Raw genomic sequence first — 21,019 nt, 5'->3', positions numbered from 1 at the left:
AGTAAGTTGAAGTTTAGATTGGGTCTTCAAGATCCCAACTTGGATATATTTCCCTTCCAGCGTTTCAGATGGCTTATAGAGTTCTCAGTCGAACATGACTGATGTGCAGTGGTCAAGATGCTTTTGAATGTTCTAGTCAACAAACTCATGGGTGAAGAAAAGCGCTCTTCAATTGAAGATGCACTGCTGGAAAATGGGTTGCTCCATAGAGCTGTTCAACGAAATTGTAGGTCCATGGTTGAAGTCCTCCTAAGATACCATCCAGATGCAGATCTAAAAAAATTAAGTCTAATCTGCTATGTATTTAGACCGATATCAAAGGCCTGGGGGCTTGACTCCTCTGCACATAGCAGCCGGATGCGACGGAGCTGAGCAAGTGTTGGATGCATTAACTGATAATCTTGGACTGGTACGGCTCTTCTTAATATGCATATTGTTATTAGCGGAACATTACTTTTGGAAATGGAAAAATAATGCTCAGATCCCTCAGTGGAAAAATACGCCCTTCCTAATATCTTTGATTTGTGGTTGAAGATTTGGGGCTCCCAATTGAGTCCATATTTTTTCCTCCACATAATGTTCCATTCGGTGATTGTTTGAGGAAAGAAATTCATGAGAGAAGAAGGTCGCATAGTTGCTGGACAAAATTGCCCTCGGGCATTGCCACGTGTAATGCTAATTTCAGAACTTAAGAGCAATTAACGACGAAATGGTCACAGGTTTACGGATTAAATTGTTTAGTGGCCAATTATTGACAAAAAATAGTTCGATGGCCAAAACATGATCTCATCAATAGTTTAATGGCCGTTGAGGTTTTTTGCCCTTCCTACTATATTGAGTATCATACATGTAATGATTATAGCAGGTATCTTCACTCATAGATTCATTATTCAGATAACTAGAATTCCAATAAGAATTTTTTAGTTCACTCCGAAACGAATGATTGTTGTCAATCTCAAAAATTTGATTTTTAATATCAAAATATATGGAAAAATTGTCCCCATTACTATCCTTAACTAAAAAAGTGTCATCGGAGATGAAATTCTGAATGTTTTTAACGACAAATAAATGATCAACCTTACTGTAACTAGAATCGTCACGACTCTCCAACTCTAAATGTTTTTAGTCTATCTTTTATATCCGGCTCATCACCTTCACTATCATTTTCAATAGAACCAAGACTTTCTATTGATTTATTTAGCCCACACCGGCATTCGAACTCCTTCTTAAACAACATTGAATTAAACCACCATCTTTCCATAGACTTTTCTTGCCTCCTATTTGCATGAAAATACAATAGATGAATAGTCATTCGATCCAAAATTTATTTATTTGAATTTGAATATTTTATTTCCTATATAAAATAAACATAGAAATCCAATCACTAGAATTTTTTTAGTAACTAACAAAATAGGGAGTTTGAGTATTGAAAAAAATTCTTTTTCGTTTTGTGGAAATTCAGGGGTAACACGTCACTATACATAAATATAATATGATGGAACCGCTCTTCATTATAAATATCATGATAAAGAGTACTTTCTCCTATGTCGTGTCAAATTCGCATCGAAAAAAAAAAAGAAATATTTGTTTTGTTCTATAAATCTTTTTTTCGTAAAATCTTGTCAATAACTAACTAATAATAAGTAATAACTTAAGGTTTTATTCCATCAATATGGAATGAAAAGGACGAGATACGAGATACGTATACAATGGCTTGCTTGGGGGAAATTGCAGAATATAAAAGAATATAAGTATCTAGAGGATTAATTGTGGATCCAAGACATTAATAGAAAGATTTGATTCTTAGATTTTTTATTTAAAATATTCTTTATCTAGATGAGTATGTATTTATCTAAAATAGATTCAATAGAATCTTTGTATTCGGCTCAATCTTTTAGTAAAAGATTGGGCTGAGTTTAATTGAAATTTAACTAAGAGAAAAAAGCTAATTATGCTTTTTCCAAAGAGGGAGAATCGGAGGCCAGTGAAGCTTGCATTTTTCAAGGAGAGGGCTATTGCGAAGGGGAGTGGCAGTTGGGTTGGAGTGGAGTGGCCCGATGGGTAATAGGAGTGGGCTAATGGGCTTGAGTTGGGTTGGTATTGACAATTGGGTGGGTCGAGCAATTGTTCTTTTTTCTTTTTCTTTCTTTTTTTTTTTTTTTTAAAAAGAAAGAATCGTTTCAGTGGTAAAATGCACTGAACCCTCCAATGTTTAGTGTGATTTACACTTTTCCCCTTAATATTTTGTTTGATTTACTGTCCCTCTTGACTAATGGTTTAGAGGGAAAAAAACCTTTAAATTTCCAATTAGAAGATAACAGCCCAACAGAAGGAAATTGAGTTTTTTTTTCTTTAGGAAAACACTATTAAAAATGGGATTGAATAACTTAAAAATACCATGTTCCCTTGCCAATCAGGGCTTGTTAATGTAACTAATTTCCAATTATTTATTTACTCTAATTGGAACAGGAGGAGGGAGGGAACCAGTTTTTTTTTTTTTTTTTTTTTTACGTTTTCTTTTTCATTTTTCGTTACGGCCATTTTAGAAAAATTCTTACTCTATATAGAACAATTTTAACCTAAAAAGAAAATCATGGAGCAATTTTTGTGATATTTGTACTTTTTGTTAAAATTCTCCAACACCACCTATATATCTTTTAGTACATGTTACGAGGAAATGTGTGCTATAGGATATATATAATCCCCTTAAAACCCTTGTCTCTGTCATACGGATTGTCAAACAAAAATCTATGGTAGTAAGAAAGAGAATTCCATTATTTATAGGATAGGAGAGGGAGGGATTGGAAAGAAAAAAGAGTAAGAAAAATTAACCTCCATTTAAAGAATTTAACCAACCAATCTGATTAATATCTAACTCCACACAGCTCCGCGATCATTAATTAGTGGCACTACAGTTATGATCAATTAGGATAACCGCATGCAACATCAGTACTCAATGACACATACCATGAATCCTTTCCCATTAGTTTATATGTTCTTTCATTTTTCCTTCATGTCCCTTCCTTAATTCCAAATTTTGAAATGCTTTTTTCGTTGTTAATTGGAGTACCAACCACTTCTAAGCATGATTGAGTGCACGGATGAGAAACTTTTGAGCCCACAAGTCATAATCATCATCATTATGAAAATGCTACTAGTTGTTTTCAAAAGTAGTTTTGTATTAGACCCTTTTGTTCCACCCACCATACATTCAAAATTTCACTAAAATTATGAGGGACAGCACTGTTTCTTTGATAGGCAATCAGAGGCCTACAAACTTCATAATCATGGAAAGGTTATGGCTCTTAATAGTTGAAAGGGGGAAGGCTAAAGTAGATTCCTCATAAAGTTGGGCTTGACATCCCTACAAATCAAGATTACACAATTTAAATGACATGACATTTGAATGCATGGTGTGCTTTGTGTGTGTGTGTGTGTGTGTGTGTGTGTGTGTGTTTTCAACTAATTGTCATTACATGAAAGAAAAGTAGCAATCCCAACTTGGGATGGTGACCAAATTGTTCAAGAACTAATAATAATAGCAATCCAATTGTCATTTGAATTGTATTATCCAGTTTGATTCTATGTAGCCTTTGTTTCCATGTGTATATTCTCTTCTCAATTATTTAAAGGGCGGGCTTCAAACAACTAGTAAAACCAAACGTTAATGCCCGCCATCACAACTGATAGGAATCATCTGATATGGACAGTTAGTGATGGTCTGAAAAAGATAGGTCTGCGAATTGGTAATCTTAATGGCTAATACTTCTTTTAAAGATGTTCGAATGCGCTCATCTATCTATGTTTTGTATCACATAGTTGTGGTGTGTCATGCATTAGACACTACTACATTATGCTAAAATTATCAACTCCAACGATGTGGTACGAGTACTTCACACACGTACTTACAAATCTTTTAGTTTACTCGTATACTTTCTTCGTCCCACTTTGATAGTTTTGATTTTTTTTTAACAGTTTAAGAAAAACTAGTTAACTTGGTGAAAAAATAAATCATCTCATGATCCAGCTAAAATATTATAGTTGTAGCACAAAAGTAGGGAAGGGAAAATAATTAACTGAAGAATAAAATGAAAACCAGAAAAAGGGGTGTAGACAGCCAAGCCAACCACCCTGATTTTTATTTATAACATAAACCATGGATAATATCATGAGGCTAAAAAAGAACAAAAACTTCCTTTTGCCAAAAATACTAAACCGTAAAAGAACTCTAAGGTGCCAGTTTGGGAGAAGGAGCTTATAAAACGAATCCAACATCTTCAACAATTTGAACCTTCAACAAAGAGGGTCCAGAACCCCACTCCATTTATAAATGCAACTACTACTACTACTACTCTGTACGTGCATATATATATATATATATATATATGCAAATGGTTGGTTGTAAACTTGTAATGAAGGAGAAGGAGATTGATACCCACTGCCAATCAGTTCTCCACCACTAAATTTACAGTAGATTAAAGATTCAGATCAAATGGAAAAAAGGGCCAAAGATTAGACACAGAACTTTGGCAGCAAGTCCCATGCAGGAGTGTATATGTATGTTGCTCCTTTGGCACCAGTGTCCACCACCAGCACTAGGACGAGAAGACAAAATATTTGTAAACCCCAAAACAGAGAGAAAACCAGAAACGAAAAGATAAAAAGGAAAAGGAAAAGGAAAAGAAAGAGGGGAAAGTGAAAAGAAATCCCAGGAAAACAAGTTTCCTGGCCCCCGCAAAACCTCACTTGAACTACAAGGACACAAAACATAAAGTGTAATACAAGAGTATTTCAATCTTCTTTGACCCTAAGCAAATAAGCATTTTGGAGTTTGTCCAATTGCCATCAAATGCCTGTCCTTGGGCAGGCAAAAGAATCCCACCAAGATCATCCACTACTTATTACTAGTAGTAGTTGATACTCGAGAGTTCTCAAATCCTTTTGACCCCCCACCTTGCCTTTCTGTCTTCTCTTTCAAAAGTGAAACCTGCTTTCACTGCCTTCCTTCTTCCGTTCCTTTCCCGACTTCACACACGTTTACATACTGCAATTACAATTACACAACACTTTGTTAAACAGTACTGCTAATGAAACTTGCAGAATTGCCAAATTTAAGGTGAAAACTCTTCCATCCTTTAGATACAAATTCAAAATGATGTCGAACGGCAGCATGATGGTCTGTCTACTTTCTCTTCTTTTTTTATAGGAGACCATCCTTTTTGACCCCTCTATATTCTTTAGTAGTAAGTAGCATTTAAAATCAAAGTACGTTGGCCACTCATAGCAACTCTCCATTTGGGTCCTAAGCTTTTAGCCGCTGAGGGGTGCCAATCATTCAAAATCAGGCGTCTAGCAGTGATCCTAAATTGTGGGTTTTTAAAAGAAGCAAATCTTTCGTTTTGCCATTTTATGCCCATTCTGACCAATTTTGTCAAAAATTGTAATATTCTTTTATTGATTCTGAATCACCTTTATCTAGCCTACACTCAGTTTGAGAAAGTGCTAAAGTAAAGTAAAATATTTTTCTCCTCCAAAACTACCAATTATGGATTGGGAAACGTTATCACATTCAAGGGCTAAATCAAATTATGCAGAAAGGAGCGGCACAATAAAGTTAGATCCTAGCATTTCTTCTCATGCTGTCCCAAAAAGTAACACTGTTTAATTCGCCAAGTTAAATTTAGGTAAAAGGTCAGGTTGGGGGGGAGGGGGAACCCTTAGCAAAACAGTCTTTATGGTCCCATCCTTCCCTAATCATTTGGTATTGATCGCTGATATGGCTGCTGATGGTGCCATTTCTTAGACGAACCAAGTTAATGGAGGGCAGCCCCATCAGTCTGTACACCAAAAATGAAAACAAAATAACGGTTTTCATGTCAAGAATATTCCTGATGACAAGAGTTGATACTCTCTAGTATTTGTGTACTTAGGTCTGAGCATTAGCCTTGGAACGGATCTTGTCCGGCATCAAGAAATTGTGCACTGATGTGAAGAGAGCGAGAGAGAGCTGTAGTTGATTAGAAACAAAATATCAACAAAGTTGAATATATAGGAAAATACGGCAGACCAGATTTTGAATAGATTTGGCTTCAAGCCCCCTGTCAATTTAATGTTGATCTCATTTTCTTGTCTTACTAAATGTGAAAAGTACTTAGAAGATAAAAGGGCACAGTATGTTGAAATGCCAACATCAGGCTCACGAAAAAGCCAAATGCAACAATAGACTATACAAAAAAGAAGAACTTATCAACCACCACTGAACGCTGACTATGCCCCTCTTGGTATAAAATATCATTACACGAATTTTCCAAAAAATAATAAAATAAATAATAAATGTGCTTGACTAGCCAATAAAATCGCCAGCAAGGTTAGGAAATGATACTAAAAGGAAAAATGAAGAATTTGGGTTTACCGAGAGGAGAGGAATAGCCGTATTTTAACGATAGGGATTGAATTCGTTGAATGTGGGGAGTAGATTCAGGAGGGCAACAAATCATCAAAAATTGTTGGACATGGAATCTGGTGTAAAAGGCGAGGAGACGAAGAAGAGTCCCTACATCAGTCATTCATTCCGTATCACGGACGTGTCCCTAATAAAGGCTTAACCCATATCCCCTGCCCCTGGTACGATTCTTGTTCTCTCCTTAGTCTCAGGGACCCCCCCCCCCCCCCCCCCCCCCCACAGCACAGACCCCAGCACCCACACCTACCAGGTTCAGGTTCAGGTTCGACGACTATTCCTAGTTCTTACTCAGGTAAATTCATAATAACAGGTATGCCCTCATTCTCCTCTTCTTTAAAACTGTCGGTAGGCCGACACAGCTCACAGTCGCCCAGCTGTGCGCTCTGGTGAACGACCTCCCTTCCCCAAAGATCATTCCGCTAATTTTCATCCCCAAGATTTGCTGCCAAAAATCAGAAAAAGACGGGGTGGGGGTGGGGGTGGGGGTGGCAATCAACATTGAACAACCACCGGTTGTTATAACCTTTGATTTTCGGAATCAGAAAGACAATGACGCGACCGAGCCCACGGGGAGCACAGAAACAGCCGAAACGACTATCCTCTCGTGACCCCTCTAAATAATTATACTACTTAACTTTGCTGATTCGAGCAAAGAAAGGGTAAAAAGACATTTTGGGTTCCCTTTTTTTTTTTTTCCTTAGCATCATGTTCCAATTATGAGCACAATGGGTCCTGTCCTATTCTAGAAATGATTAGGCATATTCAGTCAAGTCAATCACAGCGATAAAGATAATGTGTAGTAATTTGACAAGTATTCTTCTACTAGTGGGTAGCAGTAGTATAAGCTGCTGAAGGGCAATGTGTAGTAATGAAAGAGAGTTCTCACCAGTTAAGTAGTACTTTTTATCTACTGTTTGGGGCCATCCTGGTCTGCTAATGTAGCTTGTTTGAAAGCAACAGTGGGAGCTATTCTGCAGCTCCTCCTCTGATGCTCTAGCACAAGTTCACTGGCGAACCAGTCCAGTTTCTCCAAATTGCTCTGCTCTCCAATCCTCTTGCCATTGAAGAGCACCGACTCTACATTCTTTTGCTTCAGCATTTCATCTGCTACTTTCACCAGCAATTTTACGTTGTCGGGACTCGGGTCGGAGTCTGTATTCGCCCCACATCGCCCAAAGCTGGATCCGGTTGCCTGTGCCATTCAAAAAATTTGACAATTTATTAAGAATGCATTGACACGCACTAGCACGACTGATAATCAAAAAAACAGAGAGATAGTAAACAGGATGGTTTTCTTCATCCCTTGACCAAGAATTGTTTTTTTTTTCCCCCGCAATCATGGACGACCAATCTTTGAAAATATCCTTGATGAACAAAAAACTCATAACATGGTACCAAGAAATAGTACTAGTAGTAGTTATTGTTTCATCTTAATCCATCCCAATCCCAGCTCACGGAGCAAACGGATGGAGTTTGTATAGTCCTTGCTGAGGTGGTCTAGAAATTACTAGTAGTATAAAATGAGGTAAGAGGCTTCCTAGTAAAGAATCAAAGAAGAGGGCAAGAGGGACTCAGGGCCTGAGCCCTGTATGGTGGAGCGAGTCATATGACTATTCTGCGTACCGTCAGAGGTAGGACCAGATATGTCTAAACAGAGCAATCAACCCTACTAGTGAAAATTTGTACTGGTATAAAATTTTTAATCTTCCAGATGAATTAGGTGAATGAAACATAGTAAGCAGGGTAAAATCCTCCTAGACCACACAGCCTGGGACCATTTCCAGCACCGGCCATGGTAATTGCAGACGGGTACATGTAGCCCAATTATGGAAAGTTACAAACGAGTGAAACAAACCAGTCTTCTTCATATTTTTACACAAAGTCAAATTCTCTACAATTAGTATAGGCTTTACCAACTTTCGGTTTGGTTAGCAATCAAAATTTTCATCCACTACCAGTCTACCACCTCCACCAGTCAGTCAGTCAGTCGGGCTTCTTGCTGCAGGTGAAAAAGTTGTAGACTACATGAATCATGATGTCTTTGAATAGAACATTAGCAACAACATGCTTTACCCACTACCCTGAAACTGAAATCAACCTTTCCAGGATTCATTTCCAGCTTTAACTGCTTTTTGAGCTCAATCAAATAGGAGGACCGAGTCAAAAGCCCAAAAACACGGATGGATTAAACAGACAAGTACGACGATGGAAACTCTTTTTTAAGGAGGCCTGGGAATTTGACCATTTGAGGAGAGCAAGTAAAGTAACTACACATCAAAACACTATCCGGCTAGACAATGGGTCAACGAATGAAACATGCTACTGAAACTTAATGCACCCAAAAACAAACCGGCATCTAGTTATGCTTCCAGGGAGAGCCTATAAAAAAAAAAAAAACAAGAACTGTCTTCCGAAGCACCAAACCACAATCAAGCAGCAGCCAACATATTTTGCAAAATCCAAAGTATCACTAAATAACCACGAAAAATGTCACATAGAGTATGTGGAAACAGGGAACAAGAAAAACCCAAAAAAAAAAAAAAGAAACTGAGTCCCATACTACACTACTGTCTCACTCTCCCCAACCAATGTTTGAACGTCATCATATCATATTCAATATTCAATATTCATTGTCCCACTACCCAAAGCTGCCACGTTTTGTTGCCAACACATTTTTTTGCCAGCCCAGCTTACAACAAATTACTCCCAGTTGAGTCACTCGCAGTCACTGCCCGGCCCCCCTTTCCCTCCACTGACCTCTCCCCAGAAAAATTTAATTGCATCCCCAACCCCAACCCCAACGCCAACCCCACTTTCTTTCTCCTTAAAAAAAAAAAAAGAAAAAAGAAAAACCCAAAATGAACAAGACAGAAAAAAAAAAAGAATATGTAGAATACAATTCTTTTTTTAAAAAAAAAAAAGAAAGAAAGAAAAACAGAATTTGAATAGTAACTGAAGGCGGGGGCCCGTACGACTTTAAACGGAAAAGACCCGGAACATAAATTTGACCCATGCATATAAAATTCAAAAGATGATGCAACAAACAAAACAACCCCCGGTGCACGGTAGAAAGAGGCGCTACTTGGAGGATTACCTGGATACGGACGTAATTACTGCTGCGACTCTGGCCGAAAGCCATGGCGACGGCGTGGTCGACTAAGTCAGCCGAGCCGTCTCCGGATATGCGAGCCAGAGGACGAGCCCAGTCCTTGGCCTTCCAGCTCTTCACTTGCTCGTACCCGAAGCTGCCTTCCAGGAGCTGGCCGGTACCTAGTGAAAGTACCAAAATGTCCTCCACCCCCCGCACGAACGGGAACTCTTGTTTGTTGTGAAGCACGTGGGTTATAGCCGCCGCCGTTGGATTGGTCATGGCCAATCCCCCGTCCACCCCCACGCAACGACTCTGTCCGTCTACGGACTTCAGGCATACCGGTTCGAACGCCGCCGGTTCCGCCGACGTCGCTCGGCAGACCTCCCAGAGCCGGAAGTCGAAGCTGTCTGTCTCCAGCGCGTCGGCTCGTGAGAACACGAACGGCGCCGTGCTGGACAAATCGTAGCAGGGAATCAGTACGGGTTTTAACGTATCCTTCAACGTTAAGCTCCGCCCCGTTTTGTCCGCAAACGCCTCTATCATCGACTTCTCCAAGGCCGCTGATGAAGCGGCCGTGGCGCTGCCGCCTCCTCCGCCTCGGAAAGCACGCCTGAGAAAGCTGCCGCCTCCGCTGGAGCTCGAACTCGAGGAGCGGTAGAATTTCTTACCCTGCTCGGCCAAGAATTTCCACGTATCATCCGCGTGGAAAATCGGGCGTCCTCGCTCCTTGGTGGCAAAGAGCATGGCGGTAAAGATACCTCCGACGCCGGAGCCCGTGGCGACGTCGAAATAATCAGCGATTCTAGCGTCAGGATTGCCCGATTTTAGCTTCAACGCATTTTCCAAATAAGCCAAGGCTTTTCCAGCTACGATGCCCCGCATTCCACCACCGTCGATGCTGAGGATGCATATCTTCCCCCTCTGATTCTTTATCGCCTGAACGCCGTTTCCGTCGACCATTTCTCCTCGGGGCGACGTCGAAACGACCTCGTTTTTATTATTCTCTTCAACGACGGTGGCGGCGGCGGCGGGAGAAATCTGTTTAGGAATCCAAAGCTTCTGATCATCGTAGCCAAACAAAAACTTGCTCTCCAGGATGGAAAAGATTTCATAGCTGAGCTTATCGGTATCGATGCTGGGCTCTTGCGTTTCAGACCGAAGATTAAAAGCCATTTCCTCTTCCCAGGAGCTAAACAAAAAAAAAGAAATTTTAATTTAACAATCAACCCCACAGCAGAAGAAGAAGTCCCTCGATATTTTTCTCAACCTCTCAAATTTATTACATTCTAAGCTTAGAATTACAACGATAAAATAAAACCCATCCTCCCAATGAAAAGCCTTATATAGAGATATAGAACATGTGTGTATGCATATATGGCATGCCTGTAGCACCCACCTTACTTGCAATAGCGAAAGGTGAATGGATATGTATAGGATTGGTGTGATCTTTTTGAGATTTTAAGGAATGAAGGAAGATGAAAAAGAAATTTACTAGAAAAGTAATTGTTAGCTTTACGAATCCTTTTACTTCCCCTCTACAATACACTTTATATTTCGATCACATATGATATTCCATTAAATACAAAGAGAATAGAGGGAAGATTTCAAGGTAGAAGGTAAAGGAGAGGGAAGAGGAGAATGCAGACGAATCAACGAACGAAGAGACGCGAGGAGGAGGAGGAGGAGGAGGAAAAGCCGGTAGGAAACCATGAACCAACGCGACTGCTCAGCATGTCTGTGTTGTTGGCCTTAAATACCAGCCTCACCTCGCAATTACTATAAGAAATCCATTTGTTTTTTTCCCTTTAAATGAAGCAAAAAAAAAAAAAGAATTTTTTTGTTACCCAAAATTTAGACCTTAGTGATGTCTACCCATGGCCATTATACTTGGACATTGACCTTAGGGGTCCTGTCATTAGGCACTTGGGCGTATCCCATTATGTTTTCTGCGCTTGGATCATGCTTTTGAGTTTTGATGCTCCATTTGGAAAATATGTGATTTTTTAACTGTTGCTAAAACAATTCTCTGCTGGTAATTCTACATTATTCCCAGATTTTTGGCATGCACCGTTCCTATATTATGTTATAAAAGGGTTCTTTTTTATTGTGTGACGTTAAGGCACATACTAAGAAATTATCTCACTATTTAGTTATTGATTAAATCTTATATGCACTGGCTGTGTATGCACTATCATAATTAGATATACGACACATATGTAAAATTTGAGTTTTAAATTTATATTCGAATCATGTGTCATGTATCTAATGATGAAAGCGTGTATACTGTCAGTGTATGTATAGAAGATTACTTCATAGTTATTTACTAGAATCTTCTCAATTTAGAAGGTAAATAATAATATTTAAAATTTATAGTGACCCGCCCCTATGATTTTACGTGCTCTAAACTAATGGCATAAAAAAAAAACAGCCTTTAACATAAATATTTACCCACTCTTCTAAGATATAAAACTTGCAAGCTATCAATTCAAATTCTTCTACATTTCTATGACTCTCACAATCAAAGGAGATATCTGATATTTCATATCTTTTCTTTTTTAAGATACAAATGAATTAGTAAAACTTTTTTTGGTTACAAATGAGGATACATAAATGAACCAGTAACCTTTTTTTTTGGTACAAATGAGGAGTTAGTGTACTCTATACTAAGGAAAACGGGTGGATCTCGATGTCACTGATTATCCGGGTTTCTGTGAATCTATTGGTTAAATTTTTAAGAAAGTCTTGGTAAAAATGCAAGTACAGAGACATCCAAGAAAAGCGACGGAGGAATTTGATCTCGCAACCTATATTTAAGGAAAGTTTCGATAAGAATGCCAGCAAGGTGAGCTTTAAGCATATCTCTGGTGGCCAAATCGTATTGACATACAATGTTCAAATTCCAATTGTTCATGCCTAGAGTTAACATTTGGACTTCAGAGGTTCAGCAACGGATCTTCTGTCCCATATTCTGTGCCATTATCTGTCCCACTTTTTATTATATTACTATTTCTCATTCATAAATATCATGTTTTAGTTCTTTTTTATTTCCTTAAGATCCAATACCTATTAATTTAGTAATACACAAAATTTAACAAACTCAAAAAATCAAAATGCATAAAAAATGAGATTTTTTATGAAATTTCTGCTGCATTTTTTAATTTTCTATTATATATATTTTTTTTCAAGCTGTTGTATTTATTTTTTTTACTGATTTTGTAGTTATTGGATCTTAAGGAAACAAAAAATAATTAAAACATGATGTTTATGAAGGAGAAATAGTAATATAATAAAAAATGTAACAGAGAATGACACAGGATGTGAGACAGAAGATCCGTTGCGCAAATAATGGCTCAAATTATTTTCTTCCCAAAATGAAACAATAATCATAATTTCAAATATTTTTTGTAATAATCTAAATATTGAGATAGACTGGATATATGTCATTAGAGTTCAAGTTCTATGTCATCAATTTTTATTTTCCCTTCTTTCCTTTCCCTCTACATTCATCAAGTTCTACTCTACACTCATGTTTTTTGAGGATATTCATGATGTATAGGCACATCAATTAGGAAAAAAAAACCAAAAGAAAGTGCTATATTCTCTTCCATTTTATTTAGCATGGTTGAGGGGTGAATTTTACGTGGACTAATAGTACTCCCTCCGTCCCGTTTTGTTAGTCTTGTTTTCCTTTTTCATCTGTCACAAATTGTAGTCCACTTTCCCATTAAGAAATGTAATAATCTTTCAAATTGTCTAAAATACCCTTATTAAATATCTCGTTATTAATACATTGTTATTAAATACTAACCCACTACATTGAATATATTGAGCTTTTCCAATACATAGATAAATGAAAAGTCTATCTTTGTTATTTATTGGCACTATTGGCGGTAATTGAAACAATCATGGTGCACTATTGGCGGTAACTGATATTTATTGGCACCATTAGTTGCAACTGATATTAATTGGCACTCTTCGTGATTAGCATAAGGGTATTTTAGGAAATTATTAATCTAAATTTATGTTTCCAACCAAATTAATTACACTTTCTTAATCTGTGTGAAAAAAAAACCAAGACTAATAAAACGGGACGAAGGAGTAGTATGTATTTCACCGCCGCGAGGGCAAACGTAGGTCACCGACGGTGGACTAATCCATCCCTTTGGGAATCAAACGGCTTAAATTGATTGACAACAACTGCTTTTCTCCGTAATCAACTGCTTAATTCTGATTTTTCTAATTTTATAAATTTTTTATGGAATGCGCAGGTTAACGTGTGGGGTCAAGTCCGTCGGGGAGTAGGGTCCAGAGACGTAGTCGTCGGCAATAAAATGGAGACGCACGCTTATTATGCTGATGTGGAAATTAGTTTTCTTTTTTTTGGGGGGGGGGGGGCAGATAATTGAGAGGAAGGCAATTCGTGTATACGTGACGGGACTGGAGCCTGGACAGGTCTTTGATTACTTTGGGCTTGGAGAAGGGGGCCCACCTGCTAAGAGGATTGATAGTGCTGACGAGTCCAACGTGGGTCAGACATCTGTTGGAAACGGAGAACGGGCTGCGGATTTAGGTGTGTGGACTGGGTTGGGCGGTTTTTGTCTGCCGTCTCCGGGTATGGTCCAAGTCACAAGATTCCCAACGGTTAATTCGGTGGAAACAGTCAAAAATAAATAAATAAATAAAAATCTCAGAGGTGTTTGGTTAGTACTCAGAATCTTTGATCATTCATTCTAACGCACTTGGCTTGGGAGTAAATTTCATCCAGAGTTTTTATAACAGGTTCCAAATAGGCGCTCGTTAATAGACCACATTCAATTTATTACTAAATGCACACATCAACAATTGATACTTCCTATTGCATGTGTACGCTTTTCCCAATTAACTTTATTTTTTCCAAAAATTAACACTTGAATTGAATCTTAACGAGCCTTTGATAAGCACTCGTTACACAGACCCTTCATTCAATTTAAAATCATATTAAAAATATGAAATGATAAGGACAAAATTTAGCATTCTTATTTCCATTATGTAATTTTGATACTTATTTACCAAACAATAGGTACGTGTGACATTTATTTCGATACTCAATCTTACGTCTCATGCGTGCTTACCAAACAACCCTCGACGTGGACAATCACTGGATAGAATGTTAGACTAAATTAGAGCAGTAAATGCTGCAGTTTGGATACACAATTGTTTCAAATATTATTTGCTTATATCATAAACACGTCTTCCAATTCACATTTTTATATTCTTAATTATTTTTTTATCTTATACATATCACATTACTAAAAGATCTATAATAATTATTTCAAAGAATATTTCAAGTAATATCCCATCCAAACACAGCGTTTAGTTTTCATTCCAATTGGCAACTCACGGGACGATGTATTCTTTTTCATTTTCTTTCCTCCCTCTACAAACTGTAAGAGGCATCTTCCTTTGTCAATTTGTTTAAGTCTTGTGATGATGTGCTTGTAGGAGTCTATCTTTCATTGGCTGCATTCCGTTCTTTTCAAGAAACAGGAAGGAAAAAGATATACAATGACAATAATGAGAACCAAACAATTGTTACGGGACGAGACATGACATATATCACTCACTACTTTGTACAATTGCTTCTCTAGGTGGTGCCTTATCATATTCTTGAATAAGTTTGGCATACGTCGTAATGATCACGATGAGTATTTTTCTTTGTTTAGTAGTAACCATTACAATTTCGTCATATTCCAAGCATTCCATCTTCTAACTATCCATCATGCATCTTTTCAAAAAAAAAAAAAAAAAAAAAAAACTATCCACTAAAGCATGAAATTGAAAATGATTGTCCATACCTTTGTGATTGACAATACATTTCCTGCCTAAATGTATAGTGTCGGTGCTTTTGGGTAGACTCTATGCAATGAACAAAGTGGATGTAAAGAAAGAGTTAGGTAAATCTTGTACACATTAGTTTGATGCCATTTAGGTTTTAATTGGATAACAAGCACCTAATCTTCGGTTTATGTACTAAGAAACAGATTATGTTGGCTTAAAGTTTTTATTTGGAAGCAAGTAGTGATGCCTCTAGTTGCTTACTTGTCCATGGTTCAATTTATCACATATTTGGCTGTCACAGAGGGCAATGGACAAAGTAAAAAGCACTACTATGATTGTCCAAAAGATATCTATACTATATATAAAGAGGAAGGAGGGAATCTGTGGGGAACGATGAATTGAGTGATACAGGAAGAAATGATGTAAGCGAGAGATCTTGGATTTGAAATCTTGTACTTGTACTAAAAATAAAAAAAAAATTTTAAAAAACTTTATACTTATAAAAGTCGCTTATTATTTTATTACCTAAACACAAATTGCTAAAATAATTACCACTAGCTATTTTTAACTAGAATTAATCTAAATGCATCTTGACAAAATGATTCCCTCCATGCATTGTAACTACCGAAGCAACCATCATTTGATGAGAAAAAAATATTAAAATACTGTAATTTGCTTTAATAATAAAAATTTTATGCAAAATTAATTCGTAAAAAAGTATTTATGAATTACACATACACTACGTGGTCCTTTAGCCGCATAAATAAAGGACTTGCAAGACGGACAAATAATCTTTCATTAGCAAATTCAACATTAGAGGACAATTTATGGTGTAAATTGTGTTTATTTTTTATACAATGGCCGTGCTTGAATTCAAATATTATCTAAATGAACTTGTATGGCACAGTTGGACGGTTTTGCCCCCCAGTTTAACACTGAATGAAACTCTGCCCCCCTCCCCCCCCCCCCCCCCCCCAAAAAAAATATAATACTACATGATCAATTAAGGTACTTAAAGGAAAATTTTTTTAAGGGACCCTAAAATTTTAATGTCACAGCAAATTAGACAGTAGTTTCCAAAATTATGCTTTGTGTGAACCTTACTATTCTTAGAGTAAAATTGACTTGTCATGGTCGTAAGGAGAATCTTGATAATACTAAAATTGTTATTTTATGAAAATGATTCTAGTAGCATCACAAACATTATTGTAATTTTAAATTTACAAACGTGGTAGAAAATCTTTTAAGAATAAGAAAACAGAACAATGATAAATTTATAAAATCAGTTTTGGATTGAGATGATTTGAGATAAAATAATTTGCTTCACAAATTTCAATCACTTTTTTATCTCACATACATCACATCACAAAAAAGTACTACAGTAATTATTTCAAATAAATCATCCAAATAAACTCCTATCCAAACAAACTCAGTGACTAAAATTAATTAACTTTCAAAGTCACAACGTACGTAAAATTCATTTCTTGGGTGAAAAATTGTGATCGTATTAAAATTGTAGCTTTGGCAAATTTCAACAACCAAAATTAAGGTTCATGGGCAGGAAGACACGAGAGTTGAACTTTCCTAGCTTGAAAAAAAAGGGAAAAAAAACCAGAGTTCAACTAGGGCTATTGGCTAGTGGTTATTGGGCTAGACCTAGTTGTCCTTTTCGTCACTTGTAGGTACAACTTCAATAAATTGACTGGGTTGGACTATGGAGCCTCAACAATTGTAGACGCCATATATAGCCCGCTGCACTTTTGGGCCTCCACGCTTCAGCTGTTTAAATAATTTTCAGCAGCAGCTGGCAAGAAGCAGCAGCAGCGCGCAGGTATGCTTCTCCCTCCTTCCTGCATCCTTCACTTTCTCCAACCCTTTAATCGTTTTCTCTGGGTTCCATTTTTTCTCATACCCCTTTTATCCAATTTTATCAGCGGTGGTGATTTTCCTGTTGATCAGTTCTATATCTTTTCGCTGTTGATGACTGCCCTGCCCTTTAACCCCTTTCTTTTAAATACTATTCTTCTTCTTGAAGTTTTTTAGATGGGCTGCACTAGAGGTAAATGATGCTAAAGAACTAGTCTTTTTCTTTTTGGTTTGTTTGCCCTATGTCTAATAAAATAGTAAGACTTTAACCAGGCTATGATTTGGAGGCATTGGAAAGAAAAAAATGGTTTTTGCAATTGGGGTGTAGGATTATGTGAGGATTAATCAGTTACTGAAGCAGACTAGCGATTTAAGTGTGTTTTGAAGCTGAGGTGTCCAGTTTTGAAATTCTTATTATGTTGATAAAATGCTTGAGCAAGTGACAGTGCTAATTTAGATAGAAAGTCTGCATCTTAGATGATGCTGTAAAAAAAAGGTTTTTTCTGCGTATACATCCATTAAGGAAAATAACATGCTCTAATACATTGTATTTTGCAATTTTATATCGTTAAATCTAGTAAGGCATTTTCCCTTTTGCCTCCTGCTTGTATAGATGATGAAACTCTGCGAATGAAAATAATATACTCTTTCATTGGATGTGGTTTTAGTAGGACGGTTGTACTAGAGCAGAATAGGAGGGCGTAGAGAGAGAGAGAGAGAGATTGGTTGCTTTTTATATCTTAATTGAGTGGCGAGTTTATCATTGTTTTATTGATTTTTGAGGCTTCTAAAGTTTCTATTCCTACTGCTTTGTTAATGTATTGCAGTACTTAATGGAGCACGGGTCGTACCACGATCAATCAAAGGCGACTTTTTCATTGGCGGATGAGGATCATACCCTTGCTAATTCTCTTAGATTTACTCTAAATCAAGAGTTAGTGGTCTCCCTTTCCCTGTCTACAAATAGTTATGGGACTTTGTAATTTTTCCAACACCAATGCATCCAAACATTCAGAATCATGTACTTGCATGTGATTGTAGTCAGAAATGAACTTTATGAATAGTTGAGAACAAGAACTTCTAGCTTTTAAACTTCCAAAACCACTTGTTTAGAATCAATCTTTTATTCTTCTGGTAGATTATTGTAAATATTCATTCTCTACCTAAGCAAAATACTTCTCTGCTTTCTTTGTAGATAACAAATGAATTTGTTCACCCTAGTATTTCCTAGAATTATGTATGCTGAAGGTGAAATTCTTTTAATTCGTTTCACTAATTTTTTTCTCTCTTTATGTGTCTTGGAGTTCCCCATCGTACTTTGTAGTCAAGTCATTGCTATTACCGTATATATGTTTTAACTATTTTAAAGTTACATCATTGCGTCTGCTTTCATGGAATCACATTCTTGTGACATTTCACTTCCATTAAACTAATAAAAATTAAATGTAGTTTCTTAAGTATTGTCCTTATAAATTTGTGCAGTCCCAGAGTAACATTCTGTGGCTACAGTATCCCACATCCTTCTGATGCCCGTGTGAATATTAGAGTCCAGACAACAGGTAAAACACTACAATCCATTGTTTGCCTTTGAGTTTAAGTGGCATTTGTTGTGATTGTACTTATCATCTCATATCTTAAGTTGTTGATGTTTTCTATCTATCTGGATATACCAACTTTTTGCACTAGTGTCAGATAGGCAATTCCTCTAATTGTTACTATAATTTTTGCTGTAATATTCTTACACTACCTGTAATTGTTTCCGTGGTTTTCACTATAATATTCTTCTTACTTTCCATTTTATGTCATTTTTGTTTTAAAAGATAAAGGTCTTATTTTTATTGAATCAGAAAAAGAATGTAAACTGCTAATAAAATACCATGAATCATATGACATACATAGAATAGGGTATGAGACCCACTCTGCCTGTATACCAAACCATTGTTGTTGTGACCCATCATGCCTGACGCCAATCTTCCTTGTCCTTTTTGAATCCATCCCATCCTGGAACTACCCACAGGCCATCACTGAAAATTTTCCTAGCAATAATGGCATCTGGTAGGCAGCAATTCTGAAAGATCAACAATCCTGTGCAATCAAAGATGATAGACTGTGGCTGTAACCACCACTCCCTGACTTGTCAATGTGGTTTTATCAATCATTTTATGTTAGTGCTTCAGTCACTGAATTCACTCTGCATATTTGCAACTGGTGTTTTGTCTGAAAAAGATCTTCTTGTTAATATAGATGCCATGTGAAAAGAGTACTTTTTTGGAATAAAAGGCAAGAAAAGTCTCTCACACCAGGTTGTCAACTTAAATTCATGGAGCATGATTCATATAGCACAGGTGACCTTTGTTCATGAGATTTTTCTAGGAGGAAGAGAGTTGTCATTTTGTAACATACCTAATTGCTGTTAGTTCTAAACTCCATTTATTTTCCAATTCAATGACGTTAAATACCTTTAAAAACCTGCAATCCCTTAGTTATCAGAAAGATGATAATGTTGGGTCCTGTTATCCTTGACAGATTGTGGAGGTTCTTAACGCTTATAAAGAAAATGAGAACTGTTCTATCTAGTTTTGACACATCTAGCGATGTTTTCTTTTTGCATGAGGACAATCTCTCTGAAGTTTAATTGTCCTTAACGAAACTCACTCAGCTTGTCTTCAAATATTTACTAAATTGCAGGAGATGCGGCTAGGGAAGTACTGAAGGATTCATGCCAAGATCTGATGCTAATGTGTCAACACGTTCGAAGCACCTTTGACCAGGCTGTTCTGGATTTTAAGAATCAAAAGAATTTAGAAGCAGTCAATATCAAATGATGATATGGTAGAGCTTCTCTTTCCGTACACTTACCGCTTATTTTCAAGTGTCATTTAAATGTAAACATCCACAGCTCTCAAACGTCAATGAGTGTTAACAGTTTGACAGAATTTGGATTTGAAGCATTGTAACTACTTTGTATTGCAGATAACTGGTGGTATACATCCATTTGATGATGCAACTAGCCCTTTCACAAAACATTCTTTGCACTCTTTTGGGCTGCCTTTTCAAGTCAATTGTAGGCTGGATGTCTGGGATGTTGTGCAGGGCAGGATGCAGATACAAGTACTTGTCTGATATAGATACTTTGTGTAGAGCCAATAGAATGGACATGCGAGGAGCACCAGATAATTTGTAGTGGAACTTAATTGTTTGATGACAATATAATCTTTTTCTAGCATTTTACGTGAGATTTTATTATTATTTCTAATTTCCCTCGCCTAAACACATCTCAGCTTTCAACTCCTCCTTGTTTTTCTTTTAGTTGGTGCTCTTATCAAACTCTGCATGAGTGCTTTAAGTGGCGCTGACTTCACTTCTTTAACGACTTGAGCCGTTGGTATGAAATATTATACCTAGTTGCCCAGAATCGGATAATCAGAACCATATTAAGAAAGAAATTAAAACCCCAGGCATGAAGGGGGTTGATTTAAAATGTAGGAGCTCGTATTTAGGCCCTTTTAATTTTATATTCAAGAAGGAAGCAAAATACTATAGATGTAAATGTGACCTAAGTCACATTTGGATAGGATTTTCTCAACTTCCTTAATTCCAATGCGTTTCTTATTCGTATACCACAAGTCCAACTACCTCAACAAGATGAAAACCTTTATGCTGATTGGAGAAAAGGCCACTTCTACTGGTGAAAGTCTAAAAGAATGAGAAGCAGAACAATTTATTGGAACCTTTGTTATGGAGATGTTCAAGAATACAACCATTAAATTCGATGTTGGAAG

General features: G+C 37.0%; 2 protein-coding genes across 7 annotated transcripts; one reads left to right on the top strand and one right to left on the bottom strand.

The window, feature by feature from the left end:
- Positions 1-4,089: 4,089 nt before the first annotated feature.
- On the bottom strand, positions 4,090-11,313 carry LOC113710164 (patatin-like protein 6). Of its 3 annotated transcripts, none has more exons than XM_072065590.1 (4): positions 11,201-11,313; positions 9,558-10,743; positions 7,350-7,655; positions 4,090-5,044 (listed from the first exon to the last, which is right to left on the bottom strand). In XM_072065590.1, the coding sequence occupies exons 2-3, from the start codon at positions 10,725-10,727 to the stop codon at positions 7,371-7,373; spliced, it is 1,455 nt and encodes a 484-aa protein (XP_071921691.1). In that variant the 5' UTR covers positions 10,728-10,743; positions 11,201-11,313; the 3' UTR covers positions 4,090-5,044; positions 7,350-7,370. The 3 variants fall into 3 exon arrangements, with proteins under 3 accessions (XP_071921691.1, XP_027088810.1, XP_027088811.1); XM_027233009.2 differs by having other exon boundaries at positions 10,951-11,296; XM_027233010.2 differs by having other exon boundaries at positions 4,992-6,007; positions 9,558-11,297.
- A 5,797-nt stretch (positions 11,314-17,110) lies between these two features.
- LOC113709436 (uncharacterized) lies at positions 17,111-20,463 on the top strand. Of its 4 annotated transcripts, none has more exons than XM_072066330.1 (5): positions 17,111-17,202; positions 18,065-18,216; positions 18,720-18,796; positions 19,926-20,069; positions 20,211-20,463. In XM_072066330.1, exons 2-4 carry the CDS (start codon positions 18,071-18,073, stop codon positions 20,060-20,062), a joined length of 360 nt encoding a protein of 119 aa, XP_071922431.1. In that variant the 5' UTR covers positions 17,111-17,202; positions 18,065-18,070; the 3' UTR covers positions 20,063-20,069; positions 20,211-20,463. The 4 variants fall into 4 exon arrangements, with proteins under 4 accessions (XP_071922431.1, XP_027088000.2, XP_027088001.2 ...); XM_027232199.2 differs by having other exon boundaries at positions 17,168-17,202; positions 18,065-18,171; XM_027232200.2 differs by lacking the exon at positions 17,111-17,202 and adding an exon at positions 17,209-17,430 and having other exon boundaries at positions 18,065-18,171.
- Positions 20,464-21,019: the final 556 nt, after the last annotated feature.

Source organism: Coffea arabica, chromosome 9e, assembly GCF_036785885.1.
Source record: "Coffea arabica cultivar ET-39 chromosome 9e, Coffea Arabica ET-39 HiFi, whole genome shotgun sequence".
Lineage (NCBI taxonomy): Eukaryota > Viridiplantae > Streptophyta > Magnoliopsida > Gentianales > Rubiaceae > Coffea > Coffea arabica.
This window is presented reverse-complemented; position numbering and strand designations above follow the sequence as displayed.